The 26,569-nt window shown below is 35.9% G+C and overlaps 1 protein-coding gene across 1 annotated transcript in view; it reads left to right on the forward strand.

Moving 5' to 3' along the window:
• The window catches only part of PLPPR4 (phospholipid phosphatase related 4), a 60,246-nt gene that overhangs the window by 7,069 nt on the left and 26,608 nt on the right, over positions 1 to 26,569 (forward strand). The window contains exon 2 of the mRNA XM_069063403.1: positions 21,138 to 21,323. Within this exon, the coding sequence (XP_068919504.1) occupies positions 21,138 to 21,323 (186 nt within the window). The remainder of the gene's footprint in view (positions 1 to 21,137; positions 21,324 to 26,569) is intronic.

Consider the following 26,569-nt stretch of genomic DNA (forward strand, 5'->3'; position numbering starts at 1 on the left):
AAGAAAGGCTAAGTTACTTCCCAGGGTCAAACAACTAGTAAGAGTTTGAGGCTAACTCTGAATTCAGGTTTTCCTTATTTCAGGCCCACTGAGACATTTAGTTGCCTCTCTGCAACACATAGCTACCTACAATATAATTGTATTCCATTATATTGATATATTTTCATTTGTTCAGTCATTCTCCATTTGATAAGAACCTTAATTTCTAAGTCTTTGACACTATAAAAATCTATTATGAATGCTTTCGTACATATGAGTCCTTATCTTTCTTTGAACTCTTTTAGGTATATACCTATAATACTGGGTGAAAAGATATACACATTTTGGGGAATTTTTCTGTGTAGTTCCAAACTACTTTCTAGAATGGCTGGACTGATTTGCAGTTTCACAAAGAGTGCATTAAAACTATTGTTTTCCCACATATTCATTTTTCTTTTTTTTTTCAACTTTGTCAATCTGATAAGTGTGAGGTAGAACTTCAGAATTTCCTAATTTGCATTTCTCTATTTAGTAGTCATTTGGAACACTTTTTTTTTCCATGTGGCATTTGATAGTTTGGGTTTCTTTCTCTGAAAACTGCCTATTCATAGCCTTTGATCATTTATTAATCAAGGAATGGCTCTTATTCTTTTAAATTTAAATCAGTTCCCTATATATGTTAGAAATGAGATATTTAAGTGAGGAATTTTCTGCAAAGATTGTTTTCCTTGGTTCTGTATACCTTTCTAATTTTAGCTACATTAGTTGTAAAGGCTTTTCTTTAAAAATAAATATTTTACCTCTTGACTTCAAAGTGTAGCCTAAGGTTCTCCCTTTTGCATAACACTTTAGCATTGATAATAAATATACAACCATTTAATGCTTGAGTTTGCTCTGGTATATTGGTCCTTAATTATTTTGCCCTTGGCTCACATTGCATAGAGGACTTTCCACAAAATAAGTACTGTATTCAAACTCTGACCAGAAAGATATGTCTTTTATCCTTTTTTCAAAAGTCACAGGTTTCAGCAGCCTTTGAAGCAAATGAAAAAAGAAGCTGGAGGAAATAATAGACTCTAAGCACTTACAAAACAAGGAGACAAGAGGCAGAGAGAAAACTATTCCCATTCAGGTATAGATGAGATGTCACCTGAGGTTCCTTGCAACTATGAAATCTATGATTCTGGGCCTAGATAAAGTTCCATGGCTTTGTAATAAAATCAGGAATAGAAAATGTACTCTCTGAAGTTAGGAAACAATAATAGCTGATAGTTTTATCATGCTTCACATATATTATTTTATTTAATCTTCACACACCCTACAAGTCAGGTACTATAAATATTATGATCTCTATTCTACAGATGAGGAAACTGAAGCATAGGGAAGTTGAGTAACTTATTAATGTTCAGACAGCTAGTATCAGAAGTAGAATTTGAATGTAGGGTTTCATGACTATGAGACCAGTGTTCTATTCATTATTATTCAATCAAAAAAAATTATTGATCCCAGGCTCAGACACTTAGCACCCACCCAGAAACACCTGGCCGTGTAACCTTGAGCAAGTTACTTAACCCCAATTGCTTAGGGGCAGCCAGGTGGCTCAGCGAGTAAGAGCACTGGTTCCAGTGTTGGGACGACCTGGAGATCGAATCCCAGGCTCGGACACTCAGCACCACACCCAGAAATAACTGGCCGTGTAACCTTGAGCAAATTACTTAACCCCAATTGCTTAAAAAAAAAAAATTAAAAAAAAAATAAAAAAATTATTGAGTGTATGTACTATGTGCCAAGCACTGTGTCTCTCAAGAAGTATCTTCTACTTTTGCTCCCATCACTGAGCCACTATGTGATCATGAATATGTCACTCAGTTCTTCCCTATTTTAATTTCTTCTTTCAAGTTAGAAAAAGATTACTGTAAGATGGAGTAAAAAGAAATAGTGGAATTATAGTGGAGAGAGCTTTGAACCCCAAGTTAGGACATGGAGTACTGATCCTGGTCCTGTAACTAACTTACTGACCTCTTTTATGACCAAGATAATTTATTTAAAGGATGGCTAGTTGAAGATACAATGCGTGGGCAGTAGAATACAGATATTTGCTCAATGAAGTTAAACTTCTCCACTTTACTAGCACCATGGTGTAATTAAGTTAACTGGCTTCATCCTATACTGAGTTTGCAAAATAGATAATGACTGTACACCTAAAAAGATATTAGCTTTTGAAGGGCACTGATTGTACCCTGAAATGTACTGTGGGATTGAGGTGGGTGGAGTGAGTGGGTGGGATGGGAAATAAAGCAAAGAGAAGGAAAACACAGGAAGGCAAGGAGAAGCTACAAGAACAGGTTTTCATGGTGCCGCAGGGAAAAGGAGAGAGGATGGAGTTAAGATTAAAGAAATGGGGAAAGAGCAGGCTTAGAGGAGTTACATGACTCAGTCTTGGGCAAGAAGGTTTGAGAAAACAGAAAATGAGCTATAATATTAGATAGTAGCTGCTGATACCCTTAGGCATTTGATAGGTCTCTTATTCAAAATCCCTAAATTGTCAGAAGTAGTTTGGATGATAATTATGCTGTTTCCAGCATAAAATATTTCAAGTGTTGATCTCCAAAAATAGGCCTTTTCTCAGACTCAGATACCAGCTTCCTTCTAATCATTCAAGTATGTAGTCATAGCATCATTCTATATGCCTCCCTTTTCTTAACCCCATATAGCCAACGTTGCCAAAATCTTGTTGTTTCTCGCCAAACATACCTTACATTTTCCCCTTCTTTATACCAACATAATCACCCTATTAGTTCAAGTCTTCATAGCCTTCTATGATAAAATATTGGTTCAAGCTTTAGAATTACATAGCTTTCTAATTAGGCTCCCTGATTCAAGTCTTGCCCCATTCCAATCCAAATGATGATAAACTGATTTTCCTAAAGTGCAAGTCTGAACACATTCTGTGCTATTCAGTAAACTCCAATAGCTCTCTATAGGTAGGAAAAAACATAAACTCTTCTTCAGGAAATTTAAAGCCTTTTATAACCTGGTCTCAATCTATCTTATTACATAACTTATTTCATACTTCACACACTCTGTGGTCCAGCTTATCTGGAACAACACCTCTCCCCCCTCCCCCCCCAAAAAAAACCCTTCACCAAACTCTTCTATCAATGCTTTCAAGCTAATAGCCTAAAGCTCTATTCCATTCTTAGCCAACTCTTGAAAAAGCTGTCTATACTCATTGCCTCCTCTCCTATTACTATTCAACCTTTTGCAATCTGTTTTCTAATACTACTGAAACTTGTTTCTTCAGTTACCAATCAGCTCTTAAATGTCAAACATGATGGTCTTTTTCTTAATTTTCATCTTCCTCAACTTCTGCTGTATTTGACACTACTGACCACTTTCTCTTCACAAATGCTCTCCATTTTCTGGATTTCCATGATAATTATGTTTCTACAACTTGTCTGATTACACCTTATCAGTCTTTGCTAGAGCTTCACCCATATCACAACCCCTAACCATGAGGATGCCTCAAGGATCCTTTCTGGGTCCTCTTCTCTTCTTTCTCTATATTCTCTCACTTGGTGATATTAACAATTACCTTGGACTTAGTTATGATCTCTATGCAGATAGCTCACAGATATATATATATTCAACTCCTCTCCCCCAGTCTCTTCCCTAACCTCTAGGTTCTCAAAATAAATTAATGATTGGATATTTCAAACAGGATGTTCCAGTGATATGTCAAACACAACATATCCAAATAGAAATCACCACCCCAAATGGTACCTGCCACCTCAAATCCACCCTTCTTCTAAACTTCCCTATTTCTGTTGAAGGCATCTTCATTTTTCCAGTCTTCCAGGTTAGCATAATCCTGACTCCTCATTCCCCTTCACTCCACAATTCAATTTCTTGACAAATCTCCCAGTTTTTACTTCCACAATGCCTCTCGTTTGCTACTCCTCTCTACTCACATATCTCTTAGTTTATGTTAGGCCATTATTGCCTCTTATTTGGATTTTTTCAACGACCTCCTAATTGGTCTCCTTGACTTAATTGTCCTCCCCATTTCAGTTCTTCTTCACTGTTTCTAAAGTGATTTCCCTTATATTTAGTGAAGGAATCCCGAAGAAATTTGTGCCTGAACCAGAACTAGAATCATCTCACTTTGAAAGCACCACTAGAGACATTTTGGTATCCCCTTTAGGGAAAAAGACATCCGAATATATTTGTTGCCCCCCCCCAATTCTAGGTGGATGCTCCTTTGTGCTAAGGAATTTCAGCCTAGAACAACTTGACCCTTTTCCTGAGAATGAGAGGCGACTTAGGGTCAAATACAAATTCCTGTGGGGAGAAGCCCACTTACTCTTTCTGTTCTATAGAGATCAGGTTGTTCCTTTGAGGGAGATAATATTTTCCTTTTCCTGTTCATTGTCACATTTGAGCTGAGAAAGTTCTTTATCAAACACCAAAACAGATAGTAACCTATGGGCATTTTGTAAAATGGTATTCATTTTGAATTTTAACCACTATGTATTTGGAAGTAAAGAAGAAGGTTAATTTCTGAATTTATTTTTCAACTGGGCAACATGGATTTTCCTGACACTCTTTAGTATAAAACACTGGGAAATGTGCTTGAAAAGGACAATCCTTGAATCTCCCCAAGTTTCAAGAAAAATATCCAGAATTTGGTACCAGAGAGTATGCCCAAAGCACTCCAGTTCGCTTACTCGGGACAGTAGTTGTTTAATTGTCAGGGAAAGGGGAAGTAATGGTTGAGCTCCATCCTCCTCTCAATTAATCAAAGAAGATCCAGACAGCTTGATTGGATCAATAAATCACAAATGGTTATCTTGCAGCTGCTTTATGTGTAGCTTGCATATGTCTAAATATGCTGTGCTGTCTTCCACAAGAAGATATAAGGTCCTTGAGGGCAGGGATTTTTTATCGGTTTCCCCACAGACCTGTACATAGAAAGATCTTAATAAAGCCTTGTTGACTATTTGATCAACATATGTAATAATCCCACAATCAGGGAAAAGACAGACTCCAAACTTTGTATTCTGTTAAAAACAAGTTTTAGGGTCTAAACCTAGGATTCACCCATTCATTTAAAATAGGAAATAATATTAATTTTATTTATTATACCAAAACTAAGTGATAAATGTTTTCTACAAAACTGAAATATTTTATTAATTTATGATTACTAGAAATCTATTCATTTTTTGGTTCATAAGATGATTGATATAGAGCTAGAAGGAGGAAACTGAAACCCAGAAAATTAAACTGCCTTATTCTAAATCACACAAGTAGTAAGGAAAATAGGCAAGATTTGAACCCAGTTCCAACTCCAAATCCAATTCTTTTTTTCCTTCTAAACTTCATTCTTATATTAGCTGTTTCCCCTTTTAATTTTCTACTCAGGTAGCAATACATACTTTCACATATATTCCATTTGCCTTCCCTGTCCTTCATTCCAAGCTTCCCCTCTATGTACAGGCAGCTTTCATTTTAATAAAATGTGTAAAACTCTATTCAGCAACATGACCAAATACTTCTGATTTGATCTTTAGTTGGTGGGAACCCTATAGGAGGAAACCAAGATATGTGGCAGATTTGGGAATCATCTAAACTGAGGACATGTGTTCAATAAAATAATTAAAATCATTACTATGTACTTAGAAGGAAGGAAATATGTGTTACATACCTACTATGCATCAAACATTGCTCTAAGCACTTTATAAGTGTTATATCATTTGATGCTCACAACAACCCTGGGGTTTAGATACTATCATTATTTCTATTTTATTTTGAAGCAATTGAGGTTGAAAGAAGTCAAAAGACTTCCATAGGGTGACTCAGCTAGTAAGTGTCATAGATGGATTTGAACTCAGAATAAAAGTCTCCAGGAATGTACCACTGGTTGGACTGAAATTCCAATATTCCATCCAGTGAGCCACATAAATACCAAAGGAAGAAAACATTATTTGTTGATATAAAGATACACAGGTGTTTATCTTCTTCATATCCACCTTCTACCCCCACCCCAGGATGTGGTCACCATTTTAATAAATTATAAGTAGGCATGTTGGAGTGGAGTTGGGGGTTGAGAGGGAAGTTTACCATTACACAAGAAAACTATTTAAAAAATAAAATGATTTTATTTAACCAAGAAAATTAATTGGAAGTTGGAAGGAAGAAAAAGAAATAAATGTGTTAAATAAATATCTTAATATGTTAAAAAAAAATGTTAACCACTTACTGTAAGCAGCACATTGGAGTTGAGATGCATAAAGTATAGACACAAAATTTCGATAAAAAAATAGTACGTATTCTCAAGAAATTCACAGTCTTATGGGGGAAGAAAACAGCTAAATATCATACCCCACCACCACCCAACACTGTGAACTCCTTGAGAGCAGGAATGATATTTTATCTAGCTCTTTACTGAATACAGACTACATGAGAGCCTTTCTAGAATATAAATCCATTCTTGGTGTCATTGCTATGGGACTACGCTAGAGGGGAGATCACTTTTTAATAAGGTATTGCTGGTACTTCAAAACCTAAGTATCCTTGGACATAGTCCAAGACAGACCTATTTCATAATGAATTCTGCTTTCTAGTGAAGGGTGAGATATAGTTGAGGTCTCACTGTCACTTTAAGCTCTTTTGCATTTACATTTCTCTTACTCAATTAATGGAAATAGGATGGAAACATTATATGGGAGCAGACCATAATGACTAGTAATCATGAACAACATTTTTCTCTTTTAAAAGATGAGGACATTTTCAAGCATGCTGGCTTCCTGATGGATGCCCTGTGAATCACTTCATTTTGTTTGCTGGGTCACTGAGCAGCTAAAGGTTTCATCAATCCTGTGCCTTATTTCTTAATCATACTTGCTCCTTTTCTAAGATCCATGGAGTTTCTGCATCACTGGAGATTTTCATCTTCAGAGTAAAGTACTCTTAATGAAGAAAATTTCCCTTCTTAATCCAAGAGAGAGAGACAGAGAGAGATAGAGACAGAGACATGGAGAGAGAGAGAGTGACAAGGGCAGAGAGAAGATAGCATCAACAGCTCAGGAAAAACTGTTGTTTATATTTTAAGTGGAAACTTTTCCAGGTTAGTGTTTCATGTTTGTCCCTCCAAAAAATGAAAATTTTTACCTCTTTTGCCTCCTCCTCTAGTCTGTTTATTTCAGTGTAGTCCTGGTTAGTGGTGTTATTTTGGAGACTTTCTTTTCTTTTTTTCATTACTTCCACTCTTCAGAAGTTTTGGTGAAAAAATTCAATTTTGACCATTAGATATTTGGGATAGGGACTGGGCCTGTAATTTCATTAGCATAAGGAAATCCCAAAAGAGAAATTCCCTCTCCTAATGCAAGTTGGCCCTTTCCCTGCAACTTAGAATCTTAGAGAGAGCCCTACAGCCCTGAGATAATAATGAACTTGGATAAAGTGACACTGACAGTATGTCTTTGAGTAAGGTCTTGGACCCTGGTTTTCTTAGCTCCTAAGCCTGCCCTCTATCTATGATATTGTCATGAAGGGTATATTGGGTGTTCAGGAGATACTCTAAAAGCAAGCTAAGGAGACTTCAAAGGCAAATGAATTTGCCATTTAAGAATAGCTTCTCTGTTTCTGAGAATTTTTTTCAAGAATTCATTCAAGATGGTCACAACCACAATATTTCACATCTCAGCCAAATAGCTGAAGGCCAACCTTATTCTAAAAAGCAGCATTTTCAGTCAGATACTTGAGTTTTAATTGTGTTTCTGCTTTTTTCTAACTATGTGTGCCCTTGATCAAGTGATTTAAGCTCTTATTATGATAGGTAACTAAATAAGATAATAAATTACAGAATAATTGTTAATCTGCTTTGGTGGAAGGAATTTCTACACAGGGTATTCCCCATATATTTGGACAAAAAAAAGGTGGAGGAAACATGGGACAAAGAATTAGAAGACCTAAGGAGGTGTCACATTGTGAATTCACTTAACCTGAATTTCATTGTCCTTACCTACTTGATAAGATCTCATGTGTCTATTCATGGGGCTGTTACAGAGATGGAATGAGCCATTTCTATTCCTAAGTTCCAGGAAATGATCAAATCATAATAAATAGATATACTGAAATTTCAAGCCATCTTACCTCTGGTGGACCCTCAGTGCTACAGATGAATCCTTTTACTCATATCTTAGGTGCTTCCTATCACATCTGACCCAGTGACTATTGTGTCATTAGTTCCTCTCTTAACATTGAATAACTTTCTTAATAAACTCTGATTATGTTATTCCTCTGCTCAAAAGCCATCCATGGTGAATTCATTGATTTATAAACAAAATTTTATATTCCAATTCTTATATTAAAGACCCTCCACAATCTGGTTCCATGATACTTGTCTTTCATCTCATTTCCTCTTCCCATATTCTACATTCCACTCAAAATAATCTATTTACTATTCTCTGTTCTTCTCTAGACATCTATTATCTCTGTGTCTTTGCTTAGGCTGTCTCCTGTACCCAAAATGGGACCAATTCCATACCTTCTCCATCTACAGAATCTACTTGGTTAATGTCCATCCCTTCCTTTAGGGCTCATCTGAGATATCTTTATCTCCATGAAACCATGATCACACCCCCATCCTCTTCAGGTGTCTCATAGCACTTTACCTTTGCACACCTCTCATTCGCCCTTATGTCACAACTATTTATGCTCCTGTCCTTCATTAGAGTGAGCTCATTGACAAGAGGTCACAGTGTCTTTATCTGGGTATCTCCAAACTTAGCTTCTATATTTTTATCATATTAGCCAATTGGTATAAAAATTAAATTTAAAATATGAAAAAAGGTTTAAAATTGTTTAAAGGAAGAACAATATACTCTAAATGTTTAATAAATTTTGGAAACCTGATTTCATATTGGAAAGAGAGAATAAATGGTTTCCACTTGGAGCCCCACAGGACAAACTGAAGGGGAAAACAGGTGCAGTGCCTGTTAATTTGAGCAGCACTATTCAATAGAAAGATTTCGGGATTTAAAGTCCCAAATTCCCATTCTGACCTTTAACCTATATCACCTTTGGCTTGTCACTGGACCTCCCTAGGCCACAATATCTTCATCTGTTAAATGGAGATGGAGGAAAACGGTTGGACTAGAATACCTCTACAATCCCTTCCAGCTGGAATTTTACATAAGCCTATAAATTTATCCCTTTTTCTACTTCCTAACATCTTTGTTGAATGTGTGATAAGAGATGATACTGCAACTTTGAGCTCAAATAAGGTTGTTATTCATATTATCCATGCACTCCATCACCATGGTAATTGAGAATCATCCCTATGTGCTCATTGAGAAACATTCCAGATGAAGGGAGGATTTAGAGATTGCTACCATTTCCAAATTAAATAGACAATAAATCTCAGGTTGCATTCACCGGTAGATTTAATCAGTCAACTAGAATTTCTGAAGTGCCTACTATATGCCCAGCGCAGTGCTAAACTCCGGAGATACAAAGAAAAGCCAAAAAAAAGTTTCTCTTCTTATAATAAAGATAATGCTTATCTAAAAGAATGTATCTATTTTAGTGTCTGATTATCAGTGATTCAACAAATATTTATAAAGTACCTTCTATGTGTATGACACAAGGCTAGCTACCAATGATACAAAGAAACAATAAATGGTGCAATCTTTGCTCTCAAGAAATGTATTCTACTGGGGAAGGCTCAGGGGGATACAGTATAGATATAGATAGATATAAAAAGGCAAGTGATGGAGGTGAAGAGGATCTTCAAATAGGGTTCTAGGAAAATGTGAAGAGGGGAAAACACTTTTAATTGGGGTAGAGAAAGATCAAGGAAGGCTAGAATCAGAGAAGCTTAGGTTAGAAGAAACTTAATCAGAGAGAGGGGGAGGGAAGAGAAAGAGGGAGAGAGAGACAGAGAGGGAGGGAGAGAGAGAGACAGACAGACAGACAGAGACAGAGAGGGAGAGAGATACAGAGACAGAGAGACAGAGACAGAGAGCAGCCATCTTTGCTGTTCCTTGTTTGATGAAGGAATTATCTTTTACAACATACTTGACAAGTGCATCTAGCTTCTACTTAAATATCTCCAGTGACAGGGGCCTTACTACCTAATGTGATAACCCATGTAATTTTCAATCACTAAATCCATCAAACATTTATTAAGTGACTAATGGGTGCTTCAAAGTGAGCTAAGTCCTAGCGATACAATGACAAAAGAAAAATGTTCCTTTTTCTACTTACATTTTAACAGAAAACTTATTGTCAAGAAGGTGTTCTGCATATTGAGTTAAAACTTGCTCTCTTCTGTAGGTTTTTGGTTCTTCTCTCTCAAAATAATTCTGATTCTTCTTTCATATGACATCCTTCCAAATACTTGATAACAAGTTGTCATATTAGACATAGTAATAGTATCTGAAGCTATGGTTGGCAATCATGGAGCTAATATGGAGCTAAGCTAGGGGTTCTTGGGGGCAGCTAGGTGGTACAGTGGATAAAGCACTAGGCCCAGAGTCAGGAAGATAAGATCTGAAATCTGGCCTCAGACACTTACTAGCTGTGTGATCCTCAGCAAGTCACTTAACCCCTATTTTCCTCAGTTCCACATCTGTAAAAAGGGGACGCAATGGAGAAGGAAATCGCAAAGCATTCCAGCATTTTTGCCAAGAAAATTTTGTCCATGGGATCAGATAGAGTCAGACACAACCAAACAACAACAACAGGGATTCTTAACCTTTTTTCATCTTTGGCAATCTGGGGAAACCTATATGCCCCTTCTTAGAAGACTTTTAAATGCCTGAAACAAAATATGTGGAAAATAAGGGAAGCCAATTATATTGAGATACAGTTATCAATTTTTTTTTAGAAAATCCATGTACTTCAGATTAAGGACCTTGTCTCTATGAAAAATAATGAATAATTATAAAATTCGGTCATTGACATTCACTAACTCTGTAACCAAAGGCAAATTATTGAAGTTCTCTGGGCCATTTCCTCATGTGTAAATTATGAATGTCAATGCCTGGATTACTTACTTCATATGTCCCTTGTAAGGATCCAAATGAAATAGTACATAGAAAGTATTTTGCAAATCAAACACTATATTCATAAATTATTACATGTATCCTACATTCTATTGTAATCACATGAAGTAACTTCTGTAAAATTTTAGATTTCATTATTGAATCAGTGTTTGCTTTTTCTTTAGCCTTTTTGATGTAGTAAATGTAGTTCAGGTTCCTGGCATAAAGAGATAAGAGCACAGATTTTTCTTCCCCCATTAGACCTAACATACATATTATGCCTACTAGCTATTACCTATTAATTACCATTGCTATTTTAGGACCAATTAGAATCTTTTGTGTTCCCTAATGTTAACAAGGATCATAAGAATGCTAGGAATCCAAATTAGGAAGCATCTTGCTTGTGGTAGAAATATATAATGAAGCTCACAACAGTGGGGTTTTATTTTTAAAAGTTAACTATGAATAATATTAATTACAGAAGTACATGAAAAATATCATTTCTGCCAAAGCTTAGTATAATAGAAAACACACACACACACACACACACGAGGCCTTAAGTTTCCTACATTTTTATTTTCTTGAGGGTTGGAAGCTAGTCATTTAGTCAGGATAGGAGTGATTTGAAAATGAACACCAGCAAATACAAGATCAGAGTAACTTCCTTTCTAGAAAATAACCTCAGCATGGTGTAGGAAACATCATTACCTGTATCTAGGCAGCAAGGTGATAGAGTGGATAAAAAAACTTAAAATTAGAAAGACCTGAGTTCAAATCCTGCTTTGGATACTAACTAGTTGTGTGTTAATCCCTATTTACCTCAATTCCACATCTATAAAATAGGGACACAATGGACTAGGCCATCACCAGTTGTCTTGCCACTGGACTCCAATGACTGCAGGAGAGAGTGAGGCTGATGACCACTTGGTACACCTGAGCCTCACTTTAAGTCAATTCACAGGCAAGTCAAGACATCACCTTTTTGATGTCATTGGTCCTCTTCAAGAATGAAGGACAAACAACAGCTGCATTGCCCTGGACAACTCACTTAACCTCTCTCAGGTTCTTTATCTGCAACATGGGGATAATAATACCTTTCCAAGGTTGTATTTAAACTTGATGTTCTATGTAAAGATGGGTTATTAGCATTATACCCCAAACAGGATAACTGCTGATACAAACATTCTTTGAGTTTTCCCCACCTCTATGCTTTGGTCATACTGTCCCCTTTCCTTGTAACATTTGTAAAATCTCCCTTGCCCCCTTCATTTGTTGAAATCCTTCTTCCCATATTTTAAAGCCCAATTCAAATATCATGTGCCACGAAGTCTTCCCTGATAAATGATGACTACTTCCAGGATCTCATGTAACACTACTGTGGATATCTATAATATATTTATCATGCAATTCAGTGCACTGTGGTTCTCTTAAGTTTATGTTTTATCCTTATACAAAGGATGGATCCTTTAGCAGAAATGACCTTTAATATATCCCTGCAAGATCTGGTTTGATATGCTCTACTTGATTCTTCCACTGGAATTTAATTTTGAAAAATTTTGTTAATATTTGACTTCAGGCGTTTATGTTATAGTTTACATTATGGCATTTATTAGATTATTTCCAACCTCCCAGATGAATATCTTTGGCAGATTTCACAATTTCCGTCCTCTCTTGTGACTTTGACAGTACCATGCCAATTCCTTTTACACAGTCCTTGTGAAGATGTAAACACACATCACCACATGCCACTTTTGCTTGCTTGAATATCACTTTATGTCTAACAGGATTATGTCAACACCAAGGTAATTTAATTGTGAAATTTTATTAAAACGTGTCATACTTTTACAAAGGAAGAGGTTTCATGAAAAGCAGAAAAAATGGTGGACATTTTTACATCAAAAGACTTCTAGGAATTTTGATTCTAGCACTTCTCTTCCATGTGACATTTTCCTGAGCACCTACTGTCTACAAAGCATTGTTTTAGGCAAGTGGTGATAAAGATTTAGGTGGGAAATCTCTTATCATGGATAAGAGACAGAAAAATAGAAAAAACAGTTGTGATACAATGGAAATAACAAGAATTAGTGTTATTTATGATGGTAATGTGGCATAATAGACAAAGAGACCCAATCTTAGAATCAGGGACACTTGGGTTCAAGTCTCACCTCTGATACATACTGGCTTTGCAACCCCAGACAAGTCACTTAACTTCTCAGTGCCCTAGGTAACTCTCTGACCATAAGTTGCCAAGAGCCAACCTTTATGGGCTGAGGGAATTCCTCATATAGTAGTTTCCTATGCTGATGCAATCATAGGTCCAATCCCTATATCTCTCCTATTGACATTTATATCATGCTTTCAAGATTGTGGAGGACTTTCCATAGATGATGCCATTTGAGCCTCAGAACAACTCGATAAGGAAGATGTTCTTGGAATTATTGTCCTCATTTTCCAGATGAAGAAACCAAAGCTAAAGGGGTGAGAGGATTTGCTCATAAAGCTAGGAAATGACAGGTGCAGAAAGTAAACCCAACCCCAAGTCCAGAAGGTTATGTCGTATGACACACTACCTCACAGGAATGAAGAGTTAGAGGATTTAGGGCTAATCCTTATCCTGCAACTTATCATCAATATGTCCTTGGGAAAATCCCAGCCTTCCCAGACCTTAGTCTGCTCATTTTTTAAATGCAGAGGTTAGACCAAATGATCTCCAATGTCCTTTCTATATCATAAATTATATAACCCTATGAACATATTGATACATATATATATTCATTAAGAATGCAAACATAGCAATGAAATGACTTAAAAGATTCCTTGGTGTTCACATTGAGAAAAATAACATAGTGACACATGAAATTCCTAACTCAAAGAATTATATTGAGAATCAAATGAGAGAATCAAGGTGAAGCATTATTATAAACCATAAAGTACCACATAAATGAGAGTCATTATTGTCTACCTAGAGTGCTACCTAGTCATCAGGAGCAGTGCATAGAGTTTATATGCATTTGTTTTTTGGTAGACATATATATATATATATATATATATATATATATATATATATATATATGTGTGTGTGTGTGTGTGTGTGTATATATAGTATATCTCTTTGCTTGCCCTTGTGATTAAGGTCATCTCTTTGCATAGGGTCAACTAGGGTTATGAACACACTAAGCTGTAATCACATGAAACTAATCAATTAATCAAAGTCTTAGCACAATCTTAGGTTCAGAGAAGGCACTTAATAAATATTTGTGTTGTATTTATTGTATAGTCTGAACCAATCATCAGGATTTTACAAGCATAGATGAAATTAAAGGCTCAGACTAAAGGACATTGAGTGAAATGGGTTACTGAAGGTCACACTCATGTTGTATTTTTGTCTTCTTTTCAAAGAAAAGAAAAAAAATCATATTTCAGCTGATTTACAATTTCACCAGTGTGAGAATTGCAACCAACATAAGTCCCAATCCCATTATGTGTTTATAGACAATCTTCCTGATTTTTGGTTGCCAAAAATAATGCATTACTCAGTGACACTGTAATAAGACTGTACACACTTAGCTAAAGTAGTCTTCGCGCATGCACACACACACACACACACACACACACACACACACCCAAGCCTGTGCTTAAAGGGTTTCCAGCTGGGAAGGATCTGCCAGAGCTTATACTATATCTGTACAATTCAAGGGGTACCTCTGTCCCACAATAGGGCTTTGAAATTGAAACTTATTTTTCCTCTAGATGTTTATTTATTTTCTTTCCTAATAATTGTGCTCTTATCTTCAGAGATGTTGTTAAAAATTGTTTTCCTTTCTTTTTTGGAAGCTATTTTTTTTATCAAGGAGATAGATATACACATACATATACAAACAGACACACATACATTTAATTACATGTAAAACAATTCTTATGCTTTTTATTTTGAATTTCAATTCTCTCTCTCCCACAATAATATAAAACATATTTATATATTAGCCATGTTGTGAAAGAAAACAAGGATAGCCCCATTAAAAAATCCAAGAAAATTAAAGAAAGTTTTTAAAAAGTATGCTTTGATCTGCATTCAGACTACATCAGTTCTTTCTCTGGAGATGAATAGCATTTTTCATCATATTCCATCATATATTCATCATAAATCCTTTGGAAATGTCCTAGATCACTGTATTGCTGAGAATAGATTCACAGTTGATCTCACACAATATTACATTACTATGTACAGTATTCTGCTCATGTCACTTCGCATCAGTTCATGTAAGTCTTATCAGGTTTTTCTGAAAATATTTTGCTCATCATTTCTTATAAACTATATCTCCCTAATGCTCAGGTAAAATGTGTGTTCTTAATTACCATTATTATAATAATGTAATAATGTTCATTATAGTAACAGCTAATGTTTACATAACACTTGAAGGTTTGCAAAACACATTTTACATATAACCTCCTTTACTCCTCACAACAACTCTCAGATGTAGGTGCTATTATTTTCTGCCTTTTACAGATATAGAAACAGACTGAGGGAGGTTAATACAGGTTCACATGGTAAGTAATTGAGGAAGGATTTGAGCTCCAGTCTTCTTGATACCTGATCCAACCCTCTATTTACTATTTGTTATTTCAACTTATTGCCTTAAACTAGTAAGTTTGCTCCCATAGTTAACTTCTTTACCATAAGTAGGAAATGAAGTTTCCATTACTTTGACACATATAGATTGTTTACTTACCTGTTTCCAAAATCTTTCTTATAAATAATAGCTTAATAACAATAGTTTGTATTTATATAGTGCTTTATAACCATTCATCATCAGGAATGGTTGGTCCATCATGGTTCATCATAATGACTGTGAGGTAGTTACAAATATGTTACCCCTATTTTATAGATAGGAAACCAAGGCTCATAAAAGTTAAATAATTTCACAAGATTACAAAGTTGGAAAGGAAATAAAAATCCAATCTGTATCTGGACAAAACTCTCTCCTCCAATATATGCCAACAAGTAATTACCTAGTTCTTGCCTGAGTTCCTATTAAGTGAGAACCAAGTCAAGTCAAGTCAATAAGCATTTATTAAGACTGAGAATACAAAGTGCTGGGAACACAAATAGAGGTAAAAATGGTCCTTGCCCTTTCACAGCTCACATTCTAATGGGGACAACATATAAATGATTACAACATACATACAAACATACATGCAAGATTGGAGGCAATCTCAAAGGAAAGGCACTGGCATTAAGGCCAGTTAGGAAAGATTTTTTTGTAGAAGGTGGGATTTTAGTTGGGAGTTGAAGGAAACCATGGAAGCCAGAAGATAGAAATGAGGAGGGTCAGAATTCCAAGCATGGAATAGCTAGGGAAAATGCCTGGAGTTGGGAGATGGATTGTCATGCTCAAGGAACAGAAAGGACACCAGTGTCAATGCATTGCAAAGCCTGTAGAAAGGAGTCAGAGCTTTCCTTCAGTGTGTCTTGGATTTTTTTAAATTTAATTTTAATTTAAATCAGTAAATCTGTGATGTAGACTCAAAACACTTAGGTCAAGAGGCTATACAGGTCCCTATTACAGGTGGATCTCACTACAAAGATTCACTTGCTACCAGCTCTGAGTCCTTTTCCTTTGCCTTGTGATCTGGTCATAGTAGAAATTAAGTTGAGAGGAATATTTAGTCTTATCTCCAAGAAAGATGGGGTTCACCAACATAGGAGAGCAGTTATGAGTGACTCCTTTGTATTTTTTTTAATCAGGTAAACTAAAGCCTTTTCTTTTGTAATACATTGTTACCCTGAGTACTACCATGAGAACTGAGAGACCTTCATTTTTTATGAAGAGGCAGAGACTCATAAAATTCTGGTTTTCCCTGGAGAAATCATGAGGAGGGACAAAACAAGTCAAATTCTGATGTTCCTACGGTGTTGTGGTATAAGACAAAACAAGATTTCCATGAGATGTTACTAAGATATAACCCTGTCCATGTAAACCCAAATATGCCTCAATAGGACACAGTTTATATACTTTATTGCAATTGATATTTCAAGAAAGTCAATCAGAAACATTTAGAAGATGTATAATTATAATTATTTTTTTCTCTGAGTTAACCATATCATCCCATTCTGTCCATTGCTCAACAAAAATTTAATAAAAATTTAATATGTAAGGCACTGATAACCCTAATTAAATGAGGTGCATTTTGCTAAACAATACAACCCAATTTCATACATACACTGAAATGGAATTTAAAATATTTTATTACTATCTGTATTGTTATTTCCTGTTAAATCTAGGGTGCCTAATGAGCACTATTACTGAATCTTCTTCAATACGGAGATATTAGTAATAATAGCTGATATTTATGAAGTGCTTTAAATTTTGAAAAGCATTTTGCATATGTTAAACTATTTGAGCCTTATAATCCCCTTGTGAAATAGTTATTGGAATTATAATTTTCTATTTTTTTTGACAATGGGGAAACTGACCAAAAGTGGTTCCATGACTTGTCTGCTATAACAGTGCCAGAGATAGAATTTGAATCCAGCTCTCCCTCACTCCCAGTATGCTATCCATAATGTCACCCTATCACTCACAAGAAAGCATCAGACATCCAAAAAAAACTTGAATGAAAACCTCAGGGTACCACATTAATCCTCTTCTCATTTACACATATCTCCTAAGAAAATGTTTATTGAGTTAATAAGAAACACAAAATGTAGCCTCATGCGTAATTTTCCAAAGCATTCAGGTAATCACAATTTTATTTTTTTTCTGAGAAATTACATACTGATTCCTGTCTCCACTATCCACCATTCCTAAATGCATTCTTTCCAAATATTTCCATCTCTACTTAATGCCCCTTATCTCACTAGCATAATAGCATGTGCTCACAACACATATACTTTGAATAATGAAGAATTCAAGACTGTGTACAGACAGTCAACTTGACTCAGCAAATATTTATTAAGCAGCTACTGAATGCAAAGAAAAGTGCATAAATCTTCCAGGATACTAAATAAAATGAGTTCAGAAAGGGAAGGCTGTTCTAGCAAGTTTGGGGGGTGGGGTGGGGGGGTATCAGTTGGTCTTCAAACATGGGAAGAGAGTAGCTGGAGCTATTTCATGGATGAATACAATGGTATTTATGTCAAGGTCAAAGCTGCATTAGTTAGGATACTTTTAAAAACAGAACCAGTTATTTGATTTGATGATTGAATGATACTATTTCATAGCACCTTGTTGATGCCAAAACATTATCTGAGAGAATAGAGTATGATGAACCCAGATAAGACACTGGCTTAGAGAGGTAGGATTACACTTATCTTGATTACTTGACTGTTTTGATTTGCTTGGTGTCTTAAAGGTGCCTCATTAATTATAAAACCCCTAAAAGGAGCTAGGGTAGAGAAGGAATGATGTGTATATTTCTTCCTTTTTTCACATTTTTGTCCCATCCCCCACTTAGCATCTTGTCAGTGAAAGATATGCTTTTCTATTACCTTCAGGGTTGGAAACAGTTGAGCCATAAAGGAGAATCTGTGATGAATTTGTGCATCAGATTCATTAAATGTGATATATCTGAGAAGTCTTAAATGTCACTCTCTTCCTGGAAGCCTGATGAACATTCAGGCTCATAGGTGACTGAGGTACATGATTGTTACTGTGTCTGTGTATAAGCATTTAACTGCTATCCAATTTTTATTTGACTCATTCTTATTTCTTTTGGCTTCTGTGTATACAGACTAGCACTTATTTTCATAATTGGAATGGTATATTGCCATGCATCTGGTAGCTTCTCAATGCCTGCTAATTGAACTTAATCATATTTTCAGCATTTGGTGAGCGACTTCAAATTAACCTATTAAAAAAAGAATCACTCCCCTGAATATTATGGTTCAATCTTTTCATAATTGCTCAGATAAATTCAGCCAGATTCTGTTAAGTTCTGAGTCCTTCTTAGTAGTAAATATTCCCTAGTCATTTTTAGGACATTTTTCCTACCATCTGTGGTCTCCTGATTGGAAACTAGGAGAGGTCTAAATAAAAAGAAAATGGATGAATAATGGAATAAGCCCCCTCACCCACCAGATATTTTTAATGAGGAGGGACCTGTTTCTATGAAAGAAGGGAAGTCCTTCAGGGTTCAATGTATGGGAATATTTTTCAGAGAATTGATTTGCAGGATGGTACCTTCAAAAATTTTGCAAAGAGTCAGGAATTTGAATTTTCTCCACTGGGTAGAATTTTCACTTCCAACAGTGAGTTGACACAAAAAGAAGCCAAAAATATCCTGTCTGGTTATATAAAAGCTACTGCCCTCCACATATGACAACACCTTAAATCAATCTTTTTAAGTTATATAATTCAGCAATTCCAAGATATGGAAAGAATTGAAATTTAGCATTTATAAAATGCTGCTTTTTGAGAATATCTCCTTCCTATGAAAGCTGTCACCTAAACTCACAACTTCAGAGTTATCCTCAACTCCTTACACTCTCCCACCTACCATATCTAAACCACTGCCATTTCCTATTGATTCTGTCTTTGTAACATCTCTTATGCATGTCTCCTTCTGCCCTCTGACACTGCCATCACCCTGGTCCAGAAGATTGCAATAATCTTCTGGCTCTAGTAGTCTAGTCATCCTGTCTCCAGTATGTCCCTAATTCAGTACATCTTCCACCCAACTTTCAAAGTGATCCTCTTAAAGCACAGGCCTCACCATGTCAAACACCTCCCTCCACCTCCAAACACACCCACACACACACACACACACAGTCCATAAACTCAAGCGATTTCCTATTGCCTCCTAGATCAAATGTAAAATCCTCTCTCTGGCATTCAAAAGCCTTCATAACCTGGTCTTCTCCTACCTTTCCAGCATTCTCACACTTTATTACCTTCCGTATGCTCTATACTTCAGGAATACTGACATCCTGGCTGTTTCTTACACAGGACATTCCATCTCCTGACTCAGTACATTTCATTGAGAGGTAAAGAATGAACCACATATTTTCAGACCTGAACAATGTGTTGATTTGTTTAACATGTGTATCCTAAATTGTCACATGGAAAGGATTTTACTTTTTTGATTTTTGGTGGAATGGGAGGATTATCCAGAGTAAATGGGATACTGCTTATACCAGAATTGGAAAAGAAAAAAAGTGGCGATGATTATTTTTTAAATACAAAGAAGAGAGCCCAAGGAAGTTCAAAAAGGAGACACAGCCAGGTAAGGGAAAGTTACAAATCATATGCTAAAATAAATATATACTTTAAAAAAAAAAGTTGTGCAGAATATGAATTTATGGTTTCATTATAATCTTCTTATTCTGTTCTTTGTTCATTAAGATATCCATGTTTGTTAGTGTTTATCAAATTCATAATTACAAAAAAAAATTTTAACAAAGAAATTAAAAACAATTAAGGGAACCAAGAAATACATGATAGCATATGGGCTAATCCTTGAAGGAAGATATATATGTAAGAGGCGAGGAGGTAATGCATTCTAGGTGTTAGGGACAACTTGTAAAAAGTCACAGAAGTGGAGATGGAGGTTGTGGAAGAACAAGCAAATACCTCTTTCTCAAACACCATATTTTCCTTCTATTGACCCTACTAGAGGGAAGGAAGGAAGGAAGGAAGGAAGGAAGGAAGGAAGGAAGGAAGGAAGGAAGGAAGGAAGGAAGGAAGGAAGGAAGGAAGGAAGGAAGGAAGGAAGGAAATATTTATTAAGTGCCCCCTATCTGTAAGGCACTATACTAAGTATTTTATAAATATTATCTTATGTATACAACAACTCTGCCTATTATTATATCCATTTCATAGCTGAAAAACTGAGACAGGTAAAAGTTAAGTGATTTTCCCAGGGCCACAAAGCTAGTAAATATCTGAGACTTGATTTGATGTCAAATCTCCCTGACTCCAGGCTCAACACCCTTGACTAAATCTACTCTCTTGAGTGGAGAATATATGGACACCAGGTCACTCTGTAAAACTTCTGCAGATGCGTAAAGAAGGATATCCCCATATACGTTTTTGCTGTTTATTGACTTTCCATTTCTCTCTAGTAAAATAAGAATTCAATTGCATTAAATGAATTTTTTCCTCCCCTTTCCAGTTGCCTATCTTGGCCTCCTCTGTTGTTAGCCTCTACTTCCTGGAACTCACAGATGTCTTCAAGCCAGTGCACTCTGGATTCAGCTGCTATGACCGGAGTCTCAGCATGCCCTACATTGAGCCCACCCAGGAGGCTATTCCATTCCTCATGTTGCTTAGCTTAGCTTTTGCTGGACCTGCAATTACGGTAAGAAGATGCGATGTTTTTCTTGCCATCTCCAACCCCATCTGTCTTTGGTTCTTAAAAACAAAACAAAATGGGCAGCAGCAGCAGCATCCTAATAACTTCTAGCATTTATATAGCACATTGAAGTTTGCAACATTCTTTATATGTTATCTCACTTGATCCTCACAACAATCTTGTGGAATAGGTGATCTAATTATCCTCATTTTACAGATGAGGAAACTGACGCAAAAGGAGGTAATATGACTTTGCCAGGTTTTCCTGATTTCAAGTCCAATATTCTATCCACCTCCTGCCTCTATCTATGATTATAACATTTTTAAAGAGGCAATTTGGTGTAGTGGCTTGAGAACCAGCCTCAGAATCAGGAAGTCCAGGGTTTAAGTCTCTACTCTTAAAAATACCCTGCCAATATAACCCTGGGCAAGTCATTTAAATAACTTCTCAATGCCCCTGGCAACTACTTTCTCAGGTGATAAATTACAGAACACTTACTGATATGCATAGGGAGCTGTCTACAGGAATAAATACAGGTTTAGACAGAAGCACTTTTAAAAAGTGACTACAGACACCTAGATCATAAGCAATGTCTTTCTATATATTGTTTTGCATAGCACCAGGCATGGAAAGGTTAAGTAAGTTTTAATGGTGCTACCAAAGACACTTCACTGAAAGGAGACAGATTATAATTTGTTTTCACAAGAATGGTCTAATCATACATTCTGAAAATACTTTATCAAATTCATTGTTCTCTCTTTATGAAAATGTAGCTGAATTTCATTAGTTAGGGTAGTATTTAGTTCACAGTTAAGCAGTTCAGTTTGGAAAATGTTTCCCAGTCTTTCAGAAACATCTTCATGCTGGTTTAAAAATAACAGCTCGCATTTTTATAGTGTTTTAAGGCTTTCTAAACCCTTTCCTCACAGTACAACTGAGGTAGGTATTACAGGTGTTTATCATCTACAGTTTAAAAATAAGCAAACTGAGTCTCTGGGAGATCATGATTGCAAGAACATATCTGAGATTAGATCTAAATCTAGGTCTCCTGGCTCCAAGATTCCACACTGCCTCATAAAGTGCTGTATCATTCTTTTCAGTATCTGAAGCCTAGAGCACTGATAAAGCATAGCAGTACAGGAATTTCCTTAAATGTTACCTCAAAAGGACTTCCAATTACATTTCTTTGAGACATAGAATTCCAGAGTTTGAAAAGAGATCTCTGAAAACGTATAAAGCATGAATCCCATCAGAACCATGTATCCAACACATAATATCCCCCCAAAAGTGGTCCATATAACCTCTGCTTGAAGAACTTCAGTGAAAAATAACTCAATAGAACAACTTTTTTTTTAAATTGTTAGACAACTCTAACTTTAGGACAGGGGCAGATAGGTGGTGCGGTGGATAGAGTGCCAGGTCTGGAATCAGGAAACTCATCTTCATGAGTTCAAATCTAGCCTCCAACACTCACTAGTTATGTGACCCCGGGCAGTCAGTTAACCCTGTGCTTCAGATTCCTCTCCTGTAAAATGGGCTGGAGGAGTAAATGACAAATCACTCCAATGTTTTTGCTACGAAGACCCAAAATGGGGTCATGGAGAGAGTCAGGCACAGCTAAAAAGGACTGAACATATGTATTTGCATATTATATGTGTGTTTGTATAGCCATTTTGAGAGGTATAAATTTTAAGTATGTGAAATTAAAAATCATGACATTCTACATGGTATTAAAGCCCAATATAGCAGCAGACTTTTAAACCAAAAAGTTTAATTGCATCTCAGATGAGGAAAGAACTGGCAGAGCTTACAGTGGCTCTTCATCAGTAGCTTCTATAAGCACTGGTCAAAGGTCACCAATTTATACCTTACCCCACCTTGCAGTAATGTACCCTAACAGTAAAGACATTTGAATTTCAGAGATAATTTACATTATCATCGCAGAATATTTTTCTTCTTGGCCTCTTTAGCTCTCATTAATTTCACTAGAAATTGAGTCAGTTAATTAAAGTTATATTTAAACCAGGTTTTTAATAAAAGTCACTTATGAATTGACTTACTCTGGTTACCATTTTTGAAACAGATTCCTCCTGGGGAAAAAAAGTGGTATTTCTTGTCAGCAAGGTACACTCTCTCCCTAAGAAAAAGAAAAGAAGCATCATTCATCTAACATTTTTTTCTTCTTGGTGGATGAAATAATGAATTATAAGAAAATCAATGAATATGTAAATAAATTAATAAGCCAATAAACTAATGCCACTGGGGTTCTAAAGAAGATCAGTACAGGCTGGAGTGATTAGGGAAGACTATAAGGGAAGAGATATAACCTGAGTCAGACCTTAAAGAATGGATAGGAATTGGATGGATGAAAAGAAGACTTAAAAAGCATATGATTGAGCTATTTTCAAATATTTATGGGAATGGTATGTAGAAGAAGCATTAAACTTATTATAAGTAGCTCCAAAGAGCATAGGTAAGTAGATAGATAGATAGATAGATAGATAGATAGATAGATAGATAGATAGATAGATAGATAGATAGATGATAGATAGATAGACAGATATAGATAGATAGACAGAACACACACATGCACACACACACATTTCATCTCAAAATAAAACATTTCAAGTAATTGAACTGTCCAAAAATAGCATGAATTACTTTCTTTTCCATTAAATTCAATTCAGTTCAACAGGCAATGAAAGGGGAAAGGCAATGCAGTAAAGTGGGTAGAGAGCCAGGCTTCCTTGAAGCCACAAAGCCATTAAAGTTCTAATCAATATCTAGCTGTGTGACTGAGGCCAAGTCACCTAACCTCTCAGTGGCCCAGAACACTGTCTCTCTCTAATGCAGTAAGGTGTCAAAAAGTTTTTGATCTGCCTTGGAGGAAGTGATTTCCTCACCAGGACCTCTTCACATAAATAAAGACACACATCTGGACATACTGGTCTAAATATTTAGAATAAAAAGACAATGAAAAAATGTCCCTGCATTCAAGAGGCTTATACTATATTGGACTTAGGTTAGAGTTTTCAAAATGTTCTACTTATAATGTCGTCTGGTCATCACAACAACCTTTGAAGGCTAGGGAGTTGCTTGTTAATCAAAGTTTTTAAGCAAATGGGTTTGATGAGCCCCTGTCAGAGATTCTGTGGAAGGGATTTATTGTTTAGCTTAAGGGGGTTAGTTGGACTAGGCAGCCTCTAAGGTTCTCTCTAGCTCCAAGAGTCTATGGATTAGGAGTCTTCATTTTTAGAAAAAAAGATTTCAGAATAGAATGTTTCTGTAGCCAATGCTTAGCATAGGGATTTCTTCATGAATCTTTCCCCGTATGTTACATACATAGAATATATTTTGAGTACTGAAAATACATCATACAGAGCCTTCTGGAGTTTACTAATAGAATCAGAAGCTGAAAATGGAATTTAATTTTTCATTACAGTTTTCATATTCAAGGGTTCTCAAAAGGCTTTACAAATTAATGTTAACTCTTATTACAGTGACTGGAGGTGATTAGAGCAATAACACTGTATTTGAAAGTAGTTACATTTAAAAAAATTTAATAAAATACACACACACATATATATATAATGTGTGTATTATGTTTATATACACATATATAACACATGGGCATGTGTGTGCTTGCATGCATGCACACATATACAAACATGCAAATATACACACTTTTAAAGAGATCACTGTGGCCCAAAATTGCCTTTTTCTTTTCTTGAGACTGAGTCTACTTTTTTCCTCTGTGCTAAATGGGCCACTCATAGGTCACTCTTACTAATGATCAAAATGGAAGCTTGAAACTACTCTGTTTTTCTAACCTAAACCAGTGAGCCCCTCCTTAGGTGGCCTGGTAGTCTGCCTCCAATTCCTTCTTATATCCCCTCCACAATTCCCCAATTCCTGGTGCCAGACTTGGTATGTACATCCTATCTATCTTAACTCTCCTCCAGTTTAGAACTTCTGGTCTCAAGTGATCCAGTGTGTACTACTATGCCCAGAATTTCATGCCTCTTTTCTCAATTTCTCTAATAAACCTCTAACATTTAAGGAACAGAAAGAAAGAACCCTTTAATGAAATTTAAATTAAAAAAATTTCCCAATGGCCAGGTGCCAATATTGCTTTTAATTTAAAAATTTGATGTTAGCCGATTTTTTTTAATGTGCTTACCCTTACTGGAACTACTATATCACACTTTGATTAATTAAAAATTTGGTTTTGTTTATGTTGGTAATTCTTCCTCTACAACAAACAACTGCCACTGAAATGGCAGAGAGAGACAGACAGACAGACAGAGAGAGAGACAGAGAGACAGAGAGACAGAGAGATAGAGAGACAGAGAGAGGGAGGAGGGAGAGAGCGCTTTCTCGGTACAGCTCAACACTGGTTATAGGTCTCAATGCTTTTATTAGACTTGTGATTTCATCACCAAATTGTTGCCCATGTGACTGACACTTCTTTGCGTTGGATTTAAGCTACAATTTGTAGGAAGAAGTGATTGAGGCATTCTTATCCTAGAGCAGGGTTCTTAACCTGTTTGGGGTCATGAACTCCTTTGGCAGTCTGGTGAAGCCCATGAACTCATTCTCAGAACGACTTTTTAGTTGTTTTTTTTTGTTTGTTTCTAACCAAATATCTTCCAAATGAAAGTCTGCCTTCTCCACCTCCACCTCCCAGGAGAGAAGGCAAAAAAAAAAAAAAATAGTCAAATTCCCTATTTACAAACATGTATAGTAAAGCAAAACAAATTCCTACTTTGTGTATAAACAAAAAAAAAAGTCTCAATCTACACTCTGAGTCCATCACCCTCTGTCAGAATGTGGGCTACCTATTTCTGGTATCATGACTCATCATTCTGATTATCAGAGTTCCTAAGTTTTTTGAAGTTAAATTTTTTCAATATTGTTATTATAGAAATTATTCTCCTGGTTCTGCTTACTTTATTCTTCATCCATTCTTATGAGTCTTCCTAGGTTTCTCTGAAGCCACCCTTTTATCATTTCTTATAGCTCAATAATTTTCCATTGCTTTCATATATATCATAACTTTCAGCCATTCTGCAAGAATGTTTTTAAAATATATAAGAAAAGATACATAGGATCAGAGAAGAAAATTATTCTATTAAAATAGTTGTCAAAGTGTATTTTTTAAAAACATATGGAGCTCAGGTTAAGAATCTCTGCCCTTGAGCCACCCAGAATCACAAGGTCACTATAACAATAAGAAAAATGATTAATCAAAG

The sequence above is a fragment of the Petaurus breviceps genome, unplaced genomic scaffold (genome assembly GCF_028583685.1).
Source record: "Petaurus breviceps papuanus isolate PSGF00001 unplaced genomic scaffold, PetGlider_PUasm1.0 90564, whole genome shotgun sequence".
Taxonomy (NCBI): Eukaryota; Metazoa; Chordata; class Mammalia; order Diprotodontia; family Petauridae; genus Petaurus; species Petaurus breviceps.